At 46.8% G+C, this 16,956-nt stretch overlaps 1 protein-coding gene across 6 annotated transcripts in view; it reads left to right on the top strand.

The window, feature by feature from the left end:
- Nucleotides 1-16,956, top strand: part of HIPK2 (homeodomain interacting protein kinase 2) — a 373,824-nt gene that overhangs the window by 276,420 nt on the left and 80,448 nt on the right. For 2 of the 6 annotated variants that reach the window (XM_085652047.1, XM_085652046.1), the window contains exons 8-10: nucleotides 29-88; nucleotides 2,271-2,397; nucleotides 8,019-8,140. In XM_085652047.1, the coding sequence (XP_085508173.1) occupies nucleotides 29-88; nucleotides 2,271-2,397; nucleotides 8,019-8,140 (309 nt within the window). Of the gene's footprint in view, nucleotides 1-28; nucleotides 89-2,177; nucleotides 2,398-8,018; nucleotides 8,141-16,956 lie in introns of all 6 variants that reach the window. The other 4 variants (XM_085652043.1, XM_085652042.1, XM_085652045.1 and 1 more) reach the window with 2 other exon arrangements.

The following is a 16,956-nucleotide window of genomic DNA, read 5'->3' as shown; positions in this document are numbered from 1 at the left end:
TTTTCCTCCGTTGCTGATTCATCTGAAGCGGCGGATTCAGAATGGCATTCGGGAGATGCAGGCAGCAGAAGCTAGGATAAGACACGAGGTAATGCCCCGTGCTATGAACCCTATACACAGCCAGGTGACTTTTCAGCTGACTGGAAAAAAGCGTATTGTGCTACCGCCTGTTCAGCTTTAGATGTCCTCTCATTGGTGATAAGTGTACGGCAGATTTGGGTAATTGGCAGCACAGAATTGGCGGGGGGCACTTCTGCTTACGATGGCAGATCCTGCAAGAGGGCCATGGTGCCACCAAATTGACTGGGCTTGTATGCCAGGGTCCCTGAGTTTGAATTTGTACTTCCAGCTGACACTCACTGTAATTTTGGCCTAGTCCCTTAAGTAATCGACCTGCTGACTATATAAGGTGCATATACTTCCGTCATTACAGTTTCTCCGCCTTCGCATTCTGGGTCTCTAAAAGAGATTTAATCCAGACTAACATTCAGCTTCTGGGTATTGTGATTTATGCAATAGTGGCTAGCTTCTAGCACTCATTATGCACTGCTAAGTAACGGTCACTGGCCCAAGATCACAAAGTGTGTCAGTAGGAAATGTCCTGACTCCAATCCTGATGCAGCTCAGATGAAGGGTCACCTGGGTGTAACAGGTTCTATTCCTGAGGAACTCTGCCTCTCTAGTTGGTTCTAGTAAATGCGCAATTCGGTGAGAACGCTTACTGTATTTTACAGCGAAAAACACAGGGTGACTGTATGTTTCAGATACCATCTAGCTGGAGAGGAAGTCGAAGAATATTTGGAGTGTGGTGATGGGGCGTCTCATGGGGCTGCGAGAACCAGGCTTAGCTTTTGTGTTATAATTCCAGAATGGCCGTGTCCTACAGGCGGCCCATTTGTAGTCACGCCTCATCTGGTTGTGGGACATTAACACGGTTCTTTTCCATTGATCTCTTTGAAATATTTTTCGCTTCCATGTTTGTCTTCACCATTCTCTGTCCACGACTTAACCTCTTCCCCGTGCAAACCCATGCATCTTTGAATTCCCTGTCAGTCTTTCAACCTTCATATACACTCACTTAGTCTTTCAAAACACATCCCATCACTCCAACCCTCGATTCTCACCACCACTGTTATCAAAATATTCGTGGCCAGGCTTTTTCAAAGCTTTTTTGACACAGCCAAAACAGCAAAATATGTCCTTTCTATCTCCCCATCTGTTTGCCACATACATCATTGTCCTACCTTTCCATGTTATTCGTATTTCAGTCTACCTGGCTCATCAGCCCAATATTTCCTCTACTCATATTCTTCTCCCAGACTCTCTCTCCCTCCTAATCAATTCTACCATCTTCCTCCCTAACATGTTGATTGATATCTCCATTGCCTGCCCCCAAATAAATATTCCCATCTCCCTTGCCACATGCACTTGCATCCCTTAATCAGTTCTACAATTTCACCCCCTAAATGATGCCTGTCCTAATGTGCTCCCCTGGATCAAACATACTACCCCATTCCTAAATTACCATATCCCAATCCTTCTCCTTAAATAACAACTCTTCCATCTTGCATGCATTTATATCTTTAAACTAACTGTTTCGTCATATATTTGTATTTTAAAGTTAATAATGTTGTTTGTCTTTTTAAATATTCTCAATTCTCCGAGGTTTATTTTAAATGTCCCATCTCCTAATCTGTTCCATCTAATTTTGAATCTTTTACACCTATATTTTACACCTATATTGACCATCATATGCTTTCATTAAGTGTGTCATCTGTCATATCTGTCCCTGGATCGTGGTTTTACCAATCAATTTCCTTACAATAATTATTCCACATCTGTCTCTTTAAACCAGTTTGTATTCACGCTACATCTAGTATCCTACATTGTTCTCCCAGTTTGTCTCTTTTACTTCCTTTACATCCTTGCTCTCTTTTCTGGTGTCCCGGTGGGCCTTTCCCACGGTGCAGAGTTGCGTTCAGTAGGGTTGAATGTGGCTCTCTTCTAGTGCTACCCGTAGGCCGCTCTCCCGTTATCCCTATTGCTCTGTGGTTTTCCTTTGCTAGTTTGCCGTCCCCTTATGTTTGAGTTGTCGTTGGCTCATTGGTTTGTGTTGCTCTTCCCTCATTGTTGTCATTGTTCTTGTTGTCGTTATTTAATTCCCACCATTCCTTTAGGCCAACAACCTGGCTCCCACCACCACAAGTGCCACCCTTACCCTAACCAATCCTGAAGTCTCCATACTAAATTACCAATCTGCACTCTACCAGCCTTCGGCGGCATCCATGGCTGCGGTGGCCCAGCGAAGCATGCCCCTGCCAGCGGGGACGGCACAGATTTGTACACGGCCTGACCCCTTCCAGCAAGCCCTCATTGTGTGCCCGCCAGGCTTCCAAGGTGAGAACTAAGACTTGTGATACTCTGCCTTCATGTTTCCTTATTGTGAGATCTCGCCCTTTTCTTTCATGCACGCCTTGTAGTTCATTTCTTAGCTACACAACATTTTTGTACGTTAATGGAAGAGGTCTGTATGGAACTGAGCAATGTGACCTGTTATGTCTCATTAAAAAAGTGTTTTTGGATGTTAGGTCAGTGCACACCAATATGTTTACCTCATTCCCACAATGTTTCTTTCACTCCTTGTGGTACAACTTGACAGAACGTCCACCACCCAATGCCACCATAAGTGATCATCACTGCTCCATATGACATAGAGGAAGTGACACTCAAATATTGTACTTTCAGGGGGAGGGATAATCGCTGCTCCATATGACACAGAGGAAGTGATACTAAAGATACTGAACTTTCAGAGGGGTGTGCTAATCATGCACCATATTACGCAGAGGAAGCAACACTTCCAATACGGAACTTTTAAGGGGGGCGTTAAAATCACTGCTCCTTACTACACAGAGGGAGCGACACTCTGAACTTTCAGAGGTGTGATAATCACTGCACCATATTACACAGAGGAAGCAACACTCCCAATACTGAACTTTCAGGGAGGAGGAATAATCACTGCACCAAATTACACAGAGGAAGCAACACTCCCAATACTGAACTTTCAGGGGGGAGGAATAATCACTGCACCATATTACACAGAGGAAGCAACACTCCCAATACTAAACTTTCAGGGAGGAGGAATAATCACTGCACCATATTACACAGAGGAAGCAACACTCCCAATACTGAACTTTCAGGGAGGAGGAATAATCACTGCACCATATTACACAGAGGAAGCAACACTCCCAATACTGAACTTTCAGGGAGGAGGAATAATCACTGCACCAAATTACACAGAGGAAGCAACACTCCCAATACTGAACTTTCAGGGAGGAGGAATAATCACTGCACCAAATTACACATTGGAAGCAACACTCCTAATACAGAACTTTCGGGGAGGGGGCGGTTGCTAACCATGCACCATATTACGCAGAGGAAGCAACACTGCCAATACTGAACTTTTAAGGCGGGGCGGTTGCTAACCATGCACCATATTACGCAGAGGAAGCAACACTGCCAATACTGAACTTTTAAGGGGGGGCGGTAAAATCACTGCTCCTTTTTACACAGAGGGAGCAACACTCCCAAATCTGAACTTTCAGAGAGGTGTGATAATCACTGCACCATGTTACACAGAGGAAGCAACACTCTCAATACTGAACTTACAGAGGGGGCATAATCACTTCTCCTTATTACACAGAGGGAGCAACACCCCCAAATCTGAACTTTCAGAGGGGTGTGATAATCACTGCACCATCTTACACAGAGGAAGCAACACTCCCAATACCGAACTTTCAGGGGTGTGGAGGAGAAGCACTACTCCTTATTACACAGAGGGGGGGGGGGATAATCACTTCTCCTTATTACACAGAGGGAACAAAACTCCCAAATCTGAACTTTCAGAGGGGTGTGATAATCACTGCACCATCTTACACAGAGGAAGCAACACTCCCAATACCGAACTTTCAGGGGTGTGGAGGAGAAGCACTACTCCTTATTACACAGAGGGGGGGGGGGATAATCACTTCTCCTTATTACACAGAGGGAACAAAACTCCCAAATCTGAACTTTCAGAGGGGTGTGATAATCACTGCACCATATTACACAGAGGAAGCAACACTCCCAATACTGAACTTTCAGAGGCGGGGAATAATCACTTCTCCTTATTACACAGAGGAAGCAACACTTCCAATACTGAGCTTTCGGGGGGGAGGGGGTAATCATTTCTACTTATTACACAGAGGGGGCAACACTCCCAATACTGAGCTTTCAGAGGCGGGGAATAATCACTTCTCCTTATTACACAGAGGAAGCAACACTTCCAATACTGAACTTTCGGGGGGGAGGGGGTAATCACTTCTCCTTATTACACAGAGGGGGCAACACTCCCAATACTGAGCTTTCGGGGGCAGGGATGATCACTGCACCATATTACACAGAGAAAGCAACTCTCATTATCGACATTTGAAAAAATATGGCAACATTTTGCATTTTACAGAACAATTCTAAAATAAATTGACAAAAAAATCCATTAGTGTCTGAGTTATACAAGCAGTCTGAAGGTGCATGCACAACAAATTCCAGCCCTTTCATTGTGTGCCAAACAAGCCCGCCATTCCCTAGAGTAAAACAATAGGTTTAAAGGCAGTTCTATTACTATATGTATGCAATTTATGATACCCTCCTATCATTTCTTTTCAAAATGTCTATGGTGCCGTCCTTCATTCCAATTCTTTTCATTTTTCCATTCTGGTGCTCCCAACGGCCTCACAGTCATATTCATTGACGAGAAACACTTTAAAATGGCAGAATAACAAAATAAGAAAATTACACCTATCTCTCACTCTTAGACCATAGACAGCAAAGCTGTGCTTCAGGTTACACAGATTATATAGCCCTAGACTGCAGACCTACTGCTCATGTTTCAGAGACCTTACACTTTCAGATAGCAGGCAGGCTCCTTAGCTACCACTTATTTTAAAACCACATGCCTCATGCAGAATTACATATGATAATGTCATAAATGCTATCAATATAGACAATAAAATGACCTTATGCCCCTAGTCTAAAGTATATGACATCAGCAGGAAATTTTACTTATATATGTCTTAAATATAACTTGAAATGTAGTTAATTGTGTCTTCAAATATCACTTTTCATTATTCAGAATATATCAGTTGTGTCCTCTAATAATGAACGTTTTGTTTTTCTTCAAATATTACTGTATACTATTTTGTTTTATCAAATACTCTTAAATATTTATCAGACCCAACAGTGCAGTGTATTGAAAATACATTAAAATGCCAGCTGTGGATAAATGGACTGTTAAGCTAATGAGGAGAGAGCACACAGTCTTGATGTGAGCTGTGGCTGAGCTCCCACAATGCCCAAAAATGTTGACCCATGTATGGTAAAGTGGTGCATGTGGCGAGGAATTACTGGCTCACTTTAGTAAATTGGCTAAAGCATTCGTGCTTTCCTCAGAAAAATGCATGTGTTACATTTGCAAAAGCTAACAAAAACAGCAATACAGCTAAGAAATGAAGTACTTAAAATGTTATTACTAATTTACGTGAAAAGATGAGAATATAATAAGTAAAATGCCACAAAAATGAAGGGATCAAACATCATTACAAAGCAAACTGTAATAATTATTGTTAAAAATGAAAACATATAGGGCCTGATTACGAGTTTGGCACAGCAGCGCCGGCGCAACATCACCTCCTCTGTGCCAAACCCGCGTAAGGACCACCCGCCGTATTACGAGTTGAACTCGTAACACGAGTTCAACTCATAATACGGTCTGCGGCCCTTTGCCTTTCTCATGGCGGTGCCTGGAAAATAGGCACAGCAACGGGAACATCAAAAAAGTTCCAGCACGGCATGGACGGTGACATCCGTGCCATGCTGGAACTTTGTTGGGGTACAGACAGGGGGCACATGTTGTGCCGCCCTGAATGTAGAATGTATCCCAATGGCGGAAGGCATATGGGGGCCCTGTAGGCTCCACCTTTGTTCCTCCACCGCCAGCCTTTTTCATGGCGGGACTCCCGCCATGAAATGCTGACGGTGGACAAACTCATAATATGTTGAGCGGAACTGGCCCAGTCTTCACTCAGCATATTGCGTTGTGGTGCAGCTGCGCCACCGCCAGGGAACAACTGTCTTCTGGAGAAGTCGGTGGTCCACCGCCGATACGACTTTGAAAGTCGTAATCAGCAAAATGGTGGAACGTCACCCTTGCGTCCGCATGAGTCTAGCAGTCGCAAGACCACCAGACTTGTAATCAGGCCCATAGTTTTTTTCTCAAATTGCCCACAGGGGTGGAAGGCAGGACTGGGCAACAGGATATTCCTTCGCTGAAAGGATACAAGTCCCCTTTTCCTAATAACTTCTTTAAAAGAAAAATGATGTAATTGAAAAAGATATGCGTACAAAAGGAAACTGCTCCCTTGTAGTAATAATACAGAATTTTAGGAGACCCTTTTCATAAAAGGTACCGTAATTATTGTTTTCAGATCTTAAGCATTAGTTTTAGTCAGCAGTTCACCTTTTCATTTGCAGAGGCCTCCCCATAGTTTCAGTTCAGGGCCGCAGCTCTATTTGTATAAAAAATCTGCTGCAGCCCTTATCCACAGGAGGGACGTTAAAAGAGACATGTAGGAAAATTGTGTCAATTTATAACTGGTCCGCGGTTTTCTTCTAGCAATAGTACCTCCGTCTTTTCCTGGACCTTCTGGGCTCTCCAGCCACAGAGTTCCACAGAGCAATCAAGCTTCGCTGGCAGGACTGGCCACCTAAGTCCTTGGACTTGGAGGTTTGCAGTAGATTGGTGGCACAGATATTCTAGACAGGCCCAGAGGGAATTCTGTCCAAAGGAGTCTGTCAGGCAGACATGAATTTTTCAGTACTGCAGCACTGTATCTCATCTTCATCTTTGAGCCTTTGGTGATTCCCCTTCAATGTATAGAACTTAAGATCCCATTCTTCCTCGTCCCATATCTTGTAATAGTGTGATTGAGGTCCTAGTCTATGACTCTGCCGTAGTCCCTCTCACCACAAAACCTTTGGGGTGGATCCCTTGTTCCCTTGAATAGAGCCTCCTAGATCTACTCATGGCCAGCCCAGTTACCCACACCAAGCCTCCTAGCCCTCCTGTAACGTGTGTCTCCCAAAGTCTTTTGCTGTTATACAGACTGACCGGGCAAAGAAGCCACAAGGGCCTTTCACAGACAGGGGTGCCCTTGCAGTTTTGGCGTCTGATATCCCCTCCCCATGCCTGTTACACATTCTTCCTCTGAAATAACGTCTGCTGGCTGTGGTTATATAAGGTGTGAAGCATATGTAAATCATGTTACTTTTTTTTGATAAACAGATTTTATTACATTTCAAATAGTCACAATAGTGCTGTAAGTCATCTGCCACCGCCCCCCTCCTTCACCGCCATGTTACATTTTAAACTGCAAGGGGCGCAAGTTGTTCCTGTATTCCTAAATCCATATCTGCTCTTTGTATTACTTTGTACGACTGCGCAGAACCTCTACTCTATTGGTTTACAAAAGTGACAGGCATGGCAACTGTGGAATCAAAACAGTTGCTCTTCTAATTAGACCACAGATGATGGCATTTCATATATACATTATTTTTGGCATACCTCCACGCCTTTTCCAAATACAAATATTAGTTCCATTGATTTTATAGTTAGTATACTGGTATCAGCTTATGATTTCCATCAAGCGTACACATTAATGACTTCATGAGCAGGTAATGCCTCACAAGCCCACATTTAGTGTCCATTGATGGCCATCAAGTATATGGGTTACCCACCCGCTACTGTAAAATGTGGCTACCAACTGTGATCAGTGGCCACCAGATATCGGGTATACCCGCCTGATATCTGGTGGCCATCTTATTTACACCATGTCTATACCTTCAAATAATCATGCAACCATCTGTTCAGAAGAATTCTCTAGTCAAAATAATACATTTGTCTCATACATTTTCTGTATATCCCCCAGGTTTACAGGCATCCCCTGCAAAGCATGCTGGATATTCGGTGCGAATGGACAATGCCCTCCCCATCGTAACACAGGCTCCTGGGGCTCAGACCCTTCAGATCCAGCCCGGTCTGCTCACTCAGGTATGAGTACTGTTCTCTCTCTAGGGCCTTGGTTGAAGCTGAATGATGACCTCGCCAATAGACGCATTGGTCATTTTCAGCAGTCTGGTGCCTCTGTTAGTTCAGTTGGGTTGTGGTGGAATCTTGGAGTTTGCAGCAACTGGTTTGAAACAATTTTAGAAAAATCAACGAATTGTGTAGCACATGGGTACATTTGTTCAATGTAGGACTCGCTGATCCATTAGGTAGCTGTAACTGAAGTTATTTTTTACATGACCATACCTGAATGCCAGGCACTAAAGCCTATGCCCTGAATAAAGAGTCATGTGGGTATAAGGTGGCAGGGTGAGCATCTCCTGACCTCAGGGAGGATGTGTGAGGTTACAAAGCAACAGAGTCTGCCTCCAAAGAATTTTTTTTAAAACATGTGTTCGAGGCATATGAGCTGCAGATTGTACACTTAGCATAGGTCGCCATGTGGTGTTGGGCCCGGATGTTTGCAGTTTGTTTTTCTTCTTGGACCGTGCTTGGAAGTCACGAGTTTGGTGACTCCTCCTTCGGTCCGTACTGCGCATGGGCTTCGGCTCCATCCTCAGATTGTTTTTTTCCGCCATCGGGCTCGGATGTGATACTTCGTGCTCCGGCTTCGAACTTCTACGGTTCCAGCCTCGACGGAAAATCCTCGATTCTACGAGTTCCTTCATCATCTTCATCTCTCGAAGCGGCACTTTTTCCATCCCGTACATCGACACCGGCCTTCGGGCCCTCCGCGACTCCGGTCCCGGCCGATGGAAAGGACTCCGTTTAAAAAGTGCCCAGAATGTGGGTCTAAATTTCCCCACACCGACCTCCATCAGGTGTGTAACCTTTGCCTCTCTCCGGAACACGAGGCTCGAGACTGCCCCGCCTGCAAGTCTTTTCGATCGAAGAAAACGATCCGAGATCGAAGGGCTCGACGCACCATGGCGCACTCATCCTCGACAGTTCCACCGGACATCTTCGGAGACGACGCCGAAGCTTCGGGGCAGACACACACCGAACTGGGAGAAGACATCGTCAGCGCTTCCGAGGCCGACGACTCCGACCTGGAGGACGTAACACCAGGACAGCGGGCCGTGAGTACAATGCCCCCTCCCAGCCCCGCACCAAAAACCAAAGAGACTCCGGTTACTCCCTCGCCTGCCGGCCTGGGCAAAACCAAAACCAAAGCCTCGATCACCCCACCTTCGGGCCCGGTGTCGAAGCACTCAAAGTCTCACGGCAGCTCGGGATCGAGCCAGCCGACGCCCGGTGCCGATAAACACCACTCGGCACCGAAGCCTGCAAAATCCAGCTCGACTCCGAAACCACCGGTGCCGAAGCCTGGACACTCGGCGCCGACCAAACACAAACAGAAATCGGTCGGCACCGACGCTCCGGCGCCGAAACAGCATTCGACGCCGAAACACACGGAGACCTCCAAAAAGCAAGGCGTACACAGAACATCGAAACCTCCGGTTCCGAAATCGCCGGTGCCGACAGACGACTCGGCGCCATTGGCTCTGTTTACACCAGACCCTTTACAAAAGACTTTGTCCAGAGATCCAAAGACTGGCCTTTTGACTGTGATTACTAAGAAGCGTCGCCTTGAGGCTCCGGCTCCTCCTCCTCCACCCAAAAAGAGGGACTCAGCTACTTCTCCCCTTAGAGTACCCTCCCCACTGCCACCCCCCCTCCCACCACCACCCCCTCCACCTTTACCTCACTACGATCCGGCCCCATCCCCAGATCCGGATGACGGGGACCCGGACAATGACCCAGGGGACGCCCCAATGGATCCCACTCCACCAGGGACCCCAGATCCATGGGAGGATTATAATAACCCTGATGTACCCAATGTACCTCAAGACGACCTATACCCATCAAGGCCGTCTCCTCCAGAGGACTCTTTAGGGTTTCACCATTTAGTGCAGAGAGCAGCACACTACCATGGGGTGGACATGCACACGGAACCAGTGGAAGAAGACTTCCTACTGGATACATTTGATTTACAAGATCGTTCCACTGCTATTTTACCCATGCTTAAGGGTGTCACCAAGCACGCTACAGAGGTATTCAAAGACCCTGTCAGAGCCAGAGTACTAAACCCTAGAATAGAGAAGAAGTACAAGGCGGCACCCACAGACCCTGCATACATCAAGGGCCCTGCTCCTCTAGATTCCCTAGTTGTCTCCACAGCTAGAAAGCGGGCTAACTCCCAATCCTCAGGAGATGCCCCACCACCAGACAAGGAATCTAAACTTCTGGACGCGTCTGGTAAACGCACCGCCTACCAGGCTGCAAACATGTGGCGCATTGCAAATACACAAGCACTGCTTGCGCGATATGATAGAGCACACTATGATGAATTAGAGGCTCTTATGCAGCACCTTCCAGAGAAATACAAACGCCAAGCTCATGACCTGATACAGGAGGGCAAACTAATCACAAACACCTCCATTAAGTGTGCCCTCGATGCAGCAGACACTGCTTCTAGAGCCATAAACACCAGTGTCCTGCTTCGCCGCCATGCCTGGCTCAGGATATCAGGGTTCAAGCCTGAGGTCCAGACATCAATACTTAATCACACCTTTGACCAGCAAACACTCTTTGGCCCAAAGGTAGACGAAGCGCTCGAAAAAATGAAGAAAGATACAGACACAGCGAAGTCTATGGGAGCGCTCCAGACCCAAGCCTCTAAGCGTTCCTTTCGACGCTCGTCCTTTCGTGGCACAGGTAGAGGCTCCTCCACCGATAATGCCTCTACCTCCTACAAATCCCCTCCTCAAAATACCTTTTCAAAGGGCAACCAAAGAGGTGGCTACAGAGGCAACAACAATAAGGGCAGGGGCAAAACCAACAATACCCGTTCTGCCACCCCACCCGCACAATGACTCCCCTTCGCTCCCCCCAGACCATTCCACTCCGGTCGGGGGCAGACTACAAGATTTTATCCACGTATGGGAGTCCATAACATCGGACAAATGGGTGACCCAAATCATTCGGTCAGGGTACTGCCTCGAGCTAACATCTACCCCACCCAATATCCCACCAAGGCACCGTCCAATGTCCCAAGAGCATTCCACACTGCTCAAACAAGAGGTACTCTCGCTCCTCCAGAAACACGCCATAGAGCAGGTACCCGACAATCAACGAAATCTAGGGGTCTACTCCCTATATTTCTTAATCCCAAAGAAAGACGAGACCCTCAGACCCATTCTGGATCTCCGGCCTCTAAATGCCTACATACATTCAGACCACTTTCACATGGTCACCTTACAACAAGTCCTCCCACTCCTCTGCCAGGGAGACTTTCTCACAACACTGGATCTGAAAGACGCGTACTTTCACATTCCAATACACCCCTCTCACAGAAAATACCTCAGGTTCGTGGTGGACGGGCAACATTACCAATTCAAGGTTCTCCCCTTCGGGGTCACCACTGCACCACGGGTGTTTACCAAATGCCTAGCAGTAGTAGCAGCACACCTCAGACGTCAACATGTTCACGTCTTCCCTTACTTAGACGACTGGCTCATAAAAGCCGCGTCCTACCACCAATGCGTGCAACATACAAACAGCACCATCCAACTGCTTCATCAGCTAGGCTTCACGGTGAACTACCAAAAGTCCCACCTCATACCATCTCACACAAAGCAATATCTCGGGGCCACCATAGACACCTCAAAAGGTATTGCCTATCCAAACTCAGCCAGAATCACAAGCATTCTAGCCTTACGCAAAATATTCCTTCCTCAACACTCTCTACCAGCAAGAGTGTTTATGAAGCTCATAGGGATGATGGCGTCTTGCATCTTCATAGTGCCCCATGCAAGACTCCACATGCGTCCACTTCAGGAGTGCCTAGCACAACAGTGGAACCAGGCCCAGGGTCAGCTGACGGATCTGGTGTTGGTGGACGGCCGCACACATCACTCTCTGCAGTGGTGGAACACCACAAACCTTTCCAAGGGACGGCCGTTCCTGGACCCGGTTCCCCAAGTGACTCTAACAGCGGACGCATCGCTCTCCGGCTGGGGAGCGCACCTCTTACACCTCACAATGCAAGGTCTATGGACGCCACAGCAAAAAACGCTCCACATCAACCATCTGGAGCTTTTGGCGATCTTTCTAGCCCTAAAATCTTTCCAAAAGCAGATTTCAGGCAAAGCAGTCCTCATTCGCACAGACAACATGACTGCGATGTATTATATACAGAAACAGGGGGGGACACACTCTCCCCAGCTCTCCCGCTTAGCCCAGAGCATATGGAGATGGGCAATTCCCCAAAACATTTTTCTCCTGGCACAACATGTTCCAGGCGTACAAAACACCATAGCAGATCTGCTCAGCAGACAGACTCAACAACTACACGAATGGGAACTGCATCCACAAGTTCTTCACCCATTCTTCCAACAGTGGGGGCATCCTCAAATAGACCTCTTCGCCACCCACGAAAACAAAAAATGCCCAAGCTTCGCCGCCAGATACCCACACCCATTGTCCAAGGGCAATGCGATATGGATGAACTGGTCAGGCAGATTTGCATACGCCTTTCCACCTCTCCCACTAATTCCATTAGTGGTCAGGAAACTACAACAGCACTCCCTCACACTCATTCTGGTAGCTCCGACGTGGGCCAGACAGCCGTGGTACACCACGCTACTACAACTATCAGTGGTACCACATCAAAAACTGCACCTTTCCCCATGCCTCCTAACCCAGAACCATGGAGAAATCAGGCACCCGGACCCAGCTCAGCTCAACCTGGCGATCTGGCTCCTGAAATCTTAGAATTCGGGTACCTTAACCTTCCCCCTGATTGCATGAACATCATCATGGAAGCCAGACGTCCTACCACTAGAGCATGCTATGCCGCAAAGTGGAAAAGATTTGTAATGTACTGCCGTAACAATACAATCAACCCTCTAGATGCATCCATACAACACATCATATGCTATCTGCTCCATCTTCACAGGTGTAACCTGGCGTATTCATCCATACGCCTACACCTAGCAGCGATCGCTGCCTATCTACAAAACAGACAGCATTTGTCACTCTTCAGAGTGCCCGCTATTAAAGCCTTCATGGAAGGCCTTAAACGAGTAATTCCTCCCAGGGCACCACCCTCCCCTGTATGGAATCTAAATTTGGTCCTTACACGACTAATGGGTCCGCCCTTCGAACCAATGCACAAATGTGAGCTACAATTTCTCACCTGGAAAACAGCTTTCCTTGTAGCTATCACTTCCCTTAGAAGGGTTGGTGAAATACAAGCGTTCACCATACAGGAACCTTACATACAAATGCATCACAGCAAGGTCATACTTCGAACTAATCCGAAGTTCCTGCCCAAAGTCATTACCCCCTTCCACCTCAATCAATCAGTGGAATTACCTGTCTTCTTTTCGCAACCCCAATCTGTTGCGGAAAGGGCCTTACACACACTAGATGTGAAAAGAGCGTTGCTATATTACATACAAAGAACGCAACCCTTCAGGAAGACCAAACAGTTGTTCGTTTCCTTTTCTCCACCACATAAAGGCAACCCCATCTCAAAATCAGGGATAGCTAGGTGGATTGTAAAATGCATACAAATTTGCTATCAGAAGGCAAAGAGAACATTATCTGTTCCCCCTAAAGCCCACTCTACAAGAAAGTTAGGGGCTTCTATGGCTTTTCTAGGGAATATACCCTTAGATGACATATGCAAGGCAGCCACATGGTCTACACCGCACACATTCACAAAACACTACTGTGTAGAAGTGCATTCCCAGCAGCAAGCTAGGGTGGGCCAGGCTGTACTAAAAACACTCTTTCAAACAGCTGCAACGGATACCGGTGGTCGCCGCTAAGGTTGGGTACTGCTATATAATCTATGCTAAGTGTACAATCTGCAGCTCATATGCCTCGAACGGAATATGCTACTTACCAGTATGCATCTGTTCTTGGCATGTAGAGCTGCAGAGTTGTACACGCCCACCCGCCTCCCCGGCTACCTGTATCCGTTCCAGTCCATCTTATTTAGATACAACACACATGGGTTTCTCACTGTTATTACTACGCTCCATCATTTCCCTGTTGGCGAAAAACAATCTGAGGATGGAGCCGAAGCCCATGCGCAGTACGGACCGAAGGAGGAGTCACCAAACTCGTGACTTCCAAGCACGGTCCAAGAAGAAAAACAAACTGCAAACATCCGGGCCCAACACCACATGGCGACCTATGCTAAGTGTACAACTCTGCAGCTCTACATGCCAAGAACAGATGCATACTGGTAAGTAGCATATTCCTTTCTAATGAATTTCCGATCCCATAAATGTATATTTTTGATTATTTTTTTTATTAAATTCAGTGATCTGGGTCCTCGGATCTGCAAACGTGAACATAAATTATTTTTTAAAGTAGAGACATAGACCTGTGCAGCTGGTGTGAACGGGAAGAGGGCTGGAATGGCTTGGTGTAGTCCACCTCCACTGCACATTGGTACAGCCCATGTGCATGTAGGGCTGGCCGAAACCTTGCTCAGTAGTTATGTCTGTTTTTATAAAGGTTCTCTGCACAGAGCCTGACATAAATCCACCATCCTCACCCATTTATCTTTGAAATAAAGCACCTTTTCATACTAACTACAAAAAATATACATGTGATATACAAACATACATGAGAGTTAGTATTTATAATGTGGTCCCATATAAACATCTTGGGGTTCTGGTGACATTTGCAAACTTGTCTTCCTTCGGCCTCATACTTTGATGTCACCAGAACCCCTCAATGGCTATGACGGGGCATACACCAGGATAAAGTACCCCAAGTGTCTGTTATTACAAATCAAAATCTGGCATTTGTAAAGCGCCAACTACCCACCCCTAAGGGTCTCAAGGCGCTCGGGGCTGTCGGGGAGATTAAGTGAGCTATTGCCCGGAGTCACATGGTGCTGAGCTGCGTTGCCACAGGTGCCGGGTATCGAACCGTGAGCCCTACGCTCTGGAGTCAGCCGCTCTGGCTGCTGCGCCACACCTCTCCCTTACAGGACTCTCTCTATTTGAAATGTTAAAATTCAAAAACTTCAAGGTTCCTCGTGTGTGTGTTGTGCAGAGTAACTCTTGTCCTGCACAGCTTGACCAGTTTAACAAGAAACGTAAAACGTCTCTGTTCCCGCCGTCCCCAACCACTGACAGCAAATCTGAAATGTCTAACGACTTTTAGCAACAGTGAGGTCCCAAACAAGTCATGTATTCTGAATTCCCCCAGGCAAACGACGCTCAGTGCTGCCCTCCTGAATCGACCATATAATGCTGCTGTTCATTAATTTCCCTATACAGTTTGGCTCAGTAAGGAATACACATTTATAAAAATGCCTGTCCTGGAGTCAACTTGTGTTTTAGCAGTGCCCTTCTGTGGGGGGGAGGCACATGTTGTCCATGCATAGAAGTGGCAGTGCCCCGATACCGACATCTCTAGATCCCTGGGGGTGGCCTGTACCATGACAGCAGCCGGATGATGAACCCAGGGTTACCTATCGAGGGGAAGCGGGAGTATCTGGTCCAGGGGCCGTAGGCGTTTAAGGAATAAAACTGCTTGGAATAATGGTTCAGGCAAGCCCACTGCCCACAAACAGCCTTCATAGTTCCCGAGGACTCCACAAAAACCCATATTCTCAGTAGCAGAACCCCAGACGAGGCGGGTCAACGCTATAAGACTCGCACATGTCGCTCACTATTTATTTGACCGTTTAGTGCACGGGTGTCCCATCGTACCTCCAAGGGGGTCAGGTTTCCAGGATAACCACAAACTATGTAAATAAGTTGCACTTATTCACTGTATGTGAATTTGTCGAGGGTGAGCGTCATGGAACCCTGCTGTGGACCTGACTCCCTTGAACCTATGTTGAACCCCCCTAGTTGTGAGGCATGTGGTTGACTTGCTTTGTGAGGTCACCAGATGTTTTACTTTATGCTTTCACATACTCTTAGAGGAATGTTGGTCCTTATTATAATGCACGGTGATAGGAAAGGGGCAGGAGAAGCAGGCCTTTGAAGAATATCTGTTTAAGCAGGATATGCGGTGCCACGTGCTCTGTGGTGTCAGCTGCAGGCGGTCTGAGGGAATACCTAGGCCAGTCTGCAGCGTGTTACGTCAGACCCGGAAACAGCACGTCACCTTCCGGCTGCCACCTTCAGAGCACGCCTTGTCTCCAACGTGTATTACAGAGGAATATATCGTCTTCTTTAATGTTGCACTCGTATTCGTTTTAATCAATCTGTTGTCGTTCAGTGGCTCTGAATCATATGACTGCGCGCCCGAACCCGTGGCTGGTTTAATTCCTCCTGCTCTGTGCAGTCACACTGTTTGTGTGATTCTCACGTGCCTGTGAGCCTCGGCCTGGAACAAAAGGCGGCCTTGATATGTTAATAATACTTCGATGAGTCACAAGTAAGTGAGGACAAAGGATGCGAACAAGATAAGGGCGTAGAGTGTGCCGGTCTTGAAGCCCGCATTGCCAACTGGAGGCGCTTCATGGAGGCCATCATCCCCAATTACCAGAGGCTGCAAAACAAACGAACAGAACTAGCGTGGCTGTCGGTCGCCACACTTGGCTTTTTTGCACAATTTTTTTTCGGTCGCACACTTGGCTTTTTTGCACAATTTTTTGTTGTTGTGCAGAATGCGTTCTGGACATGAGGACTAATTTTGCAATAAAACATATCATTTAATGCCAGATTTGTATTTTATGTAATTTTGTACGATTTTCATACAATGTTGCATAATCATGCAATGGGAAATGACATTTATTTCACACGCCTATTCCAGTGATA

The sequence above is a fragment of the Triturus cristatus genome, chromosome 4_1 (assembly GCF_964204655.1).
Source record: "Triturus cristatus chromosome 4_1, aTriCri1.1, whole genome shotgun sequence".
Classification (NCBI taxonomy): Eukaryota; Metazoa; Chordata; class Amphibia; order Caudata; family Salamandridae; genus Triturus; species Triturus cristatus.
Note: the sequence above shows the minus strand (reverse complement) of the source record. Positions and strands in the feature narration are given on the sequence as shown.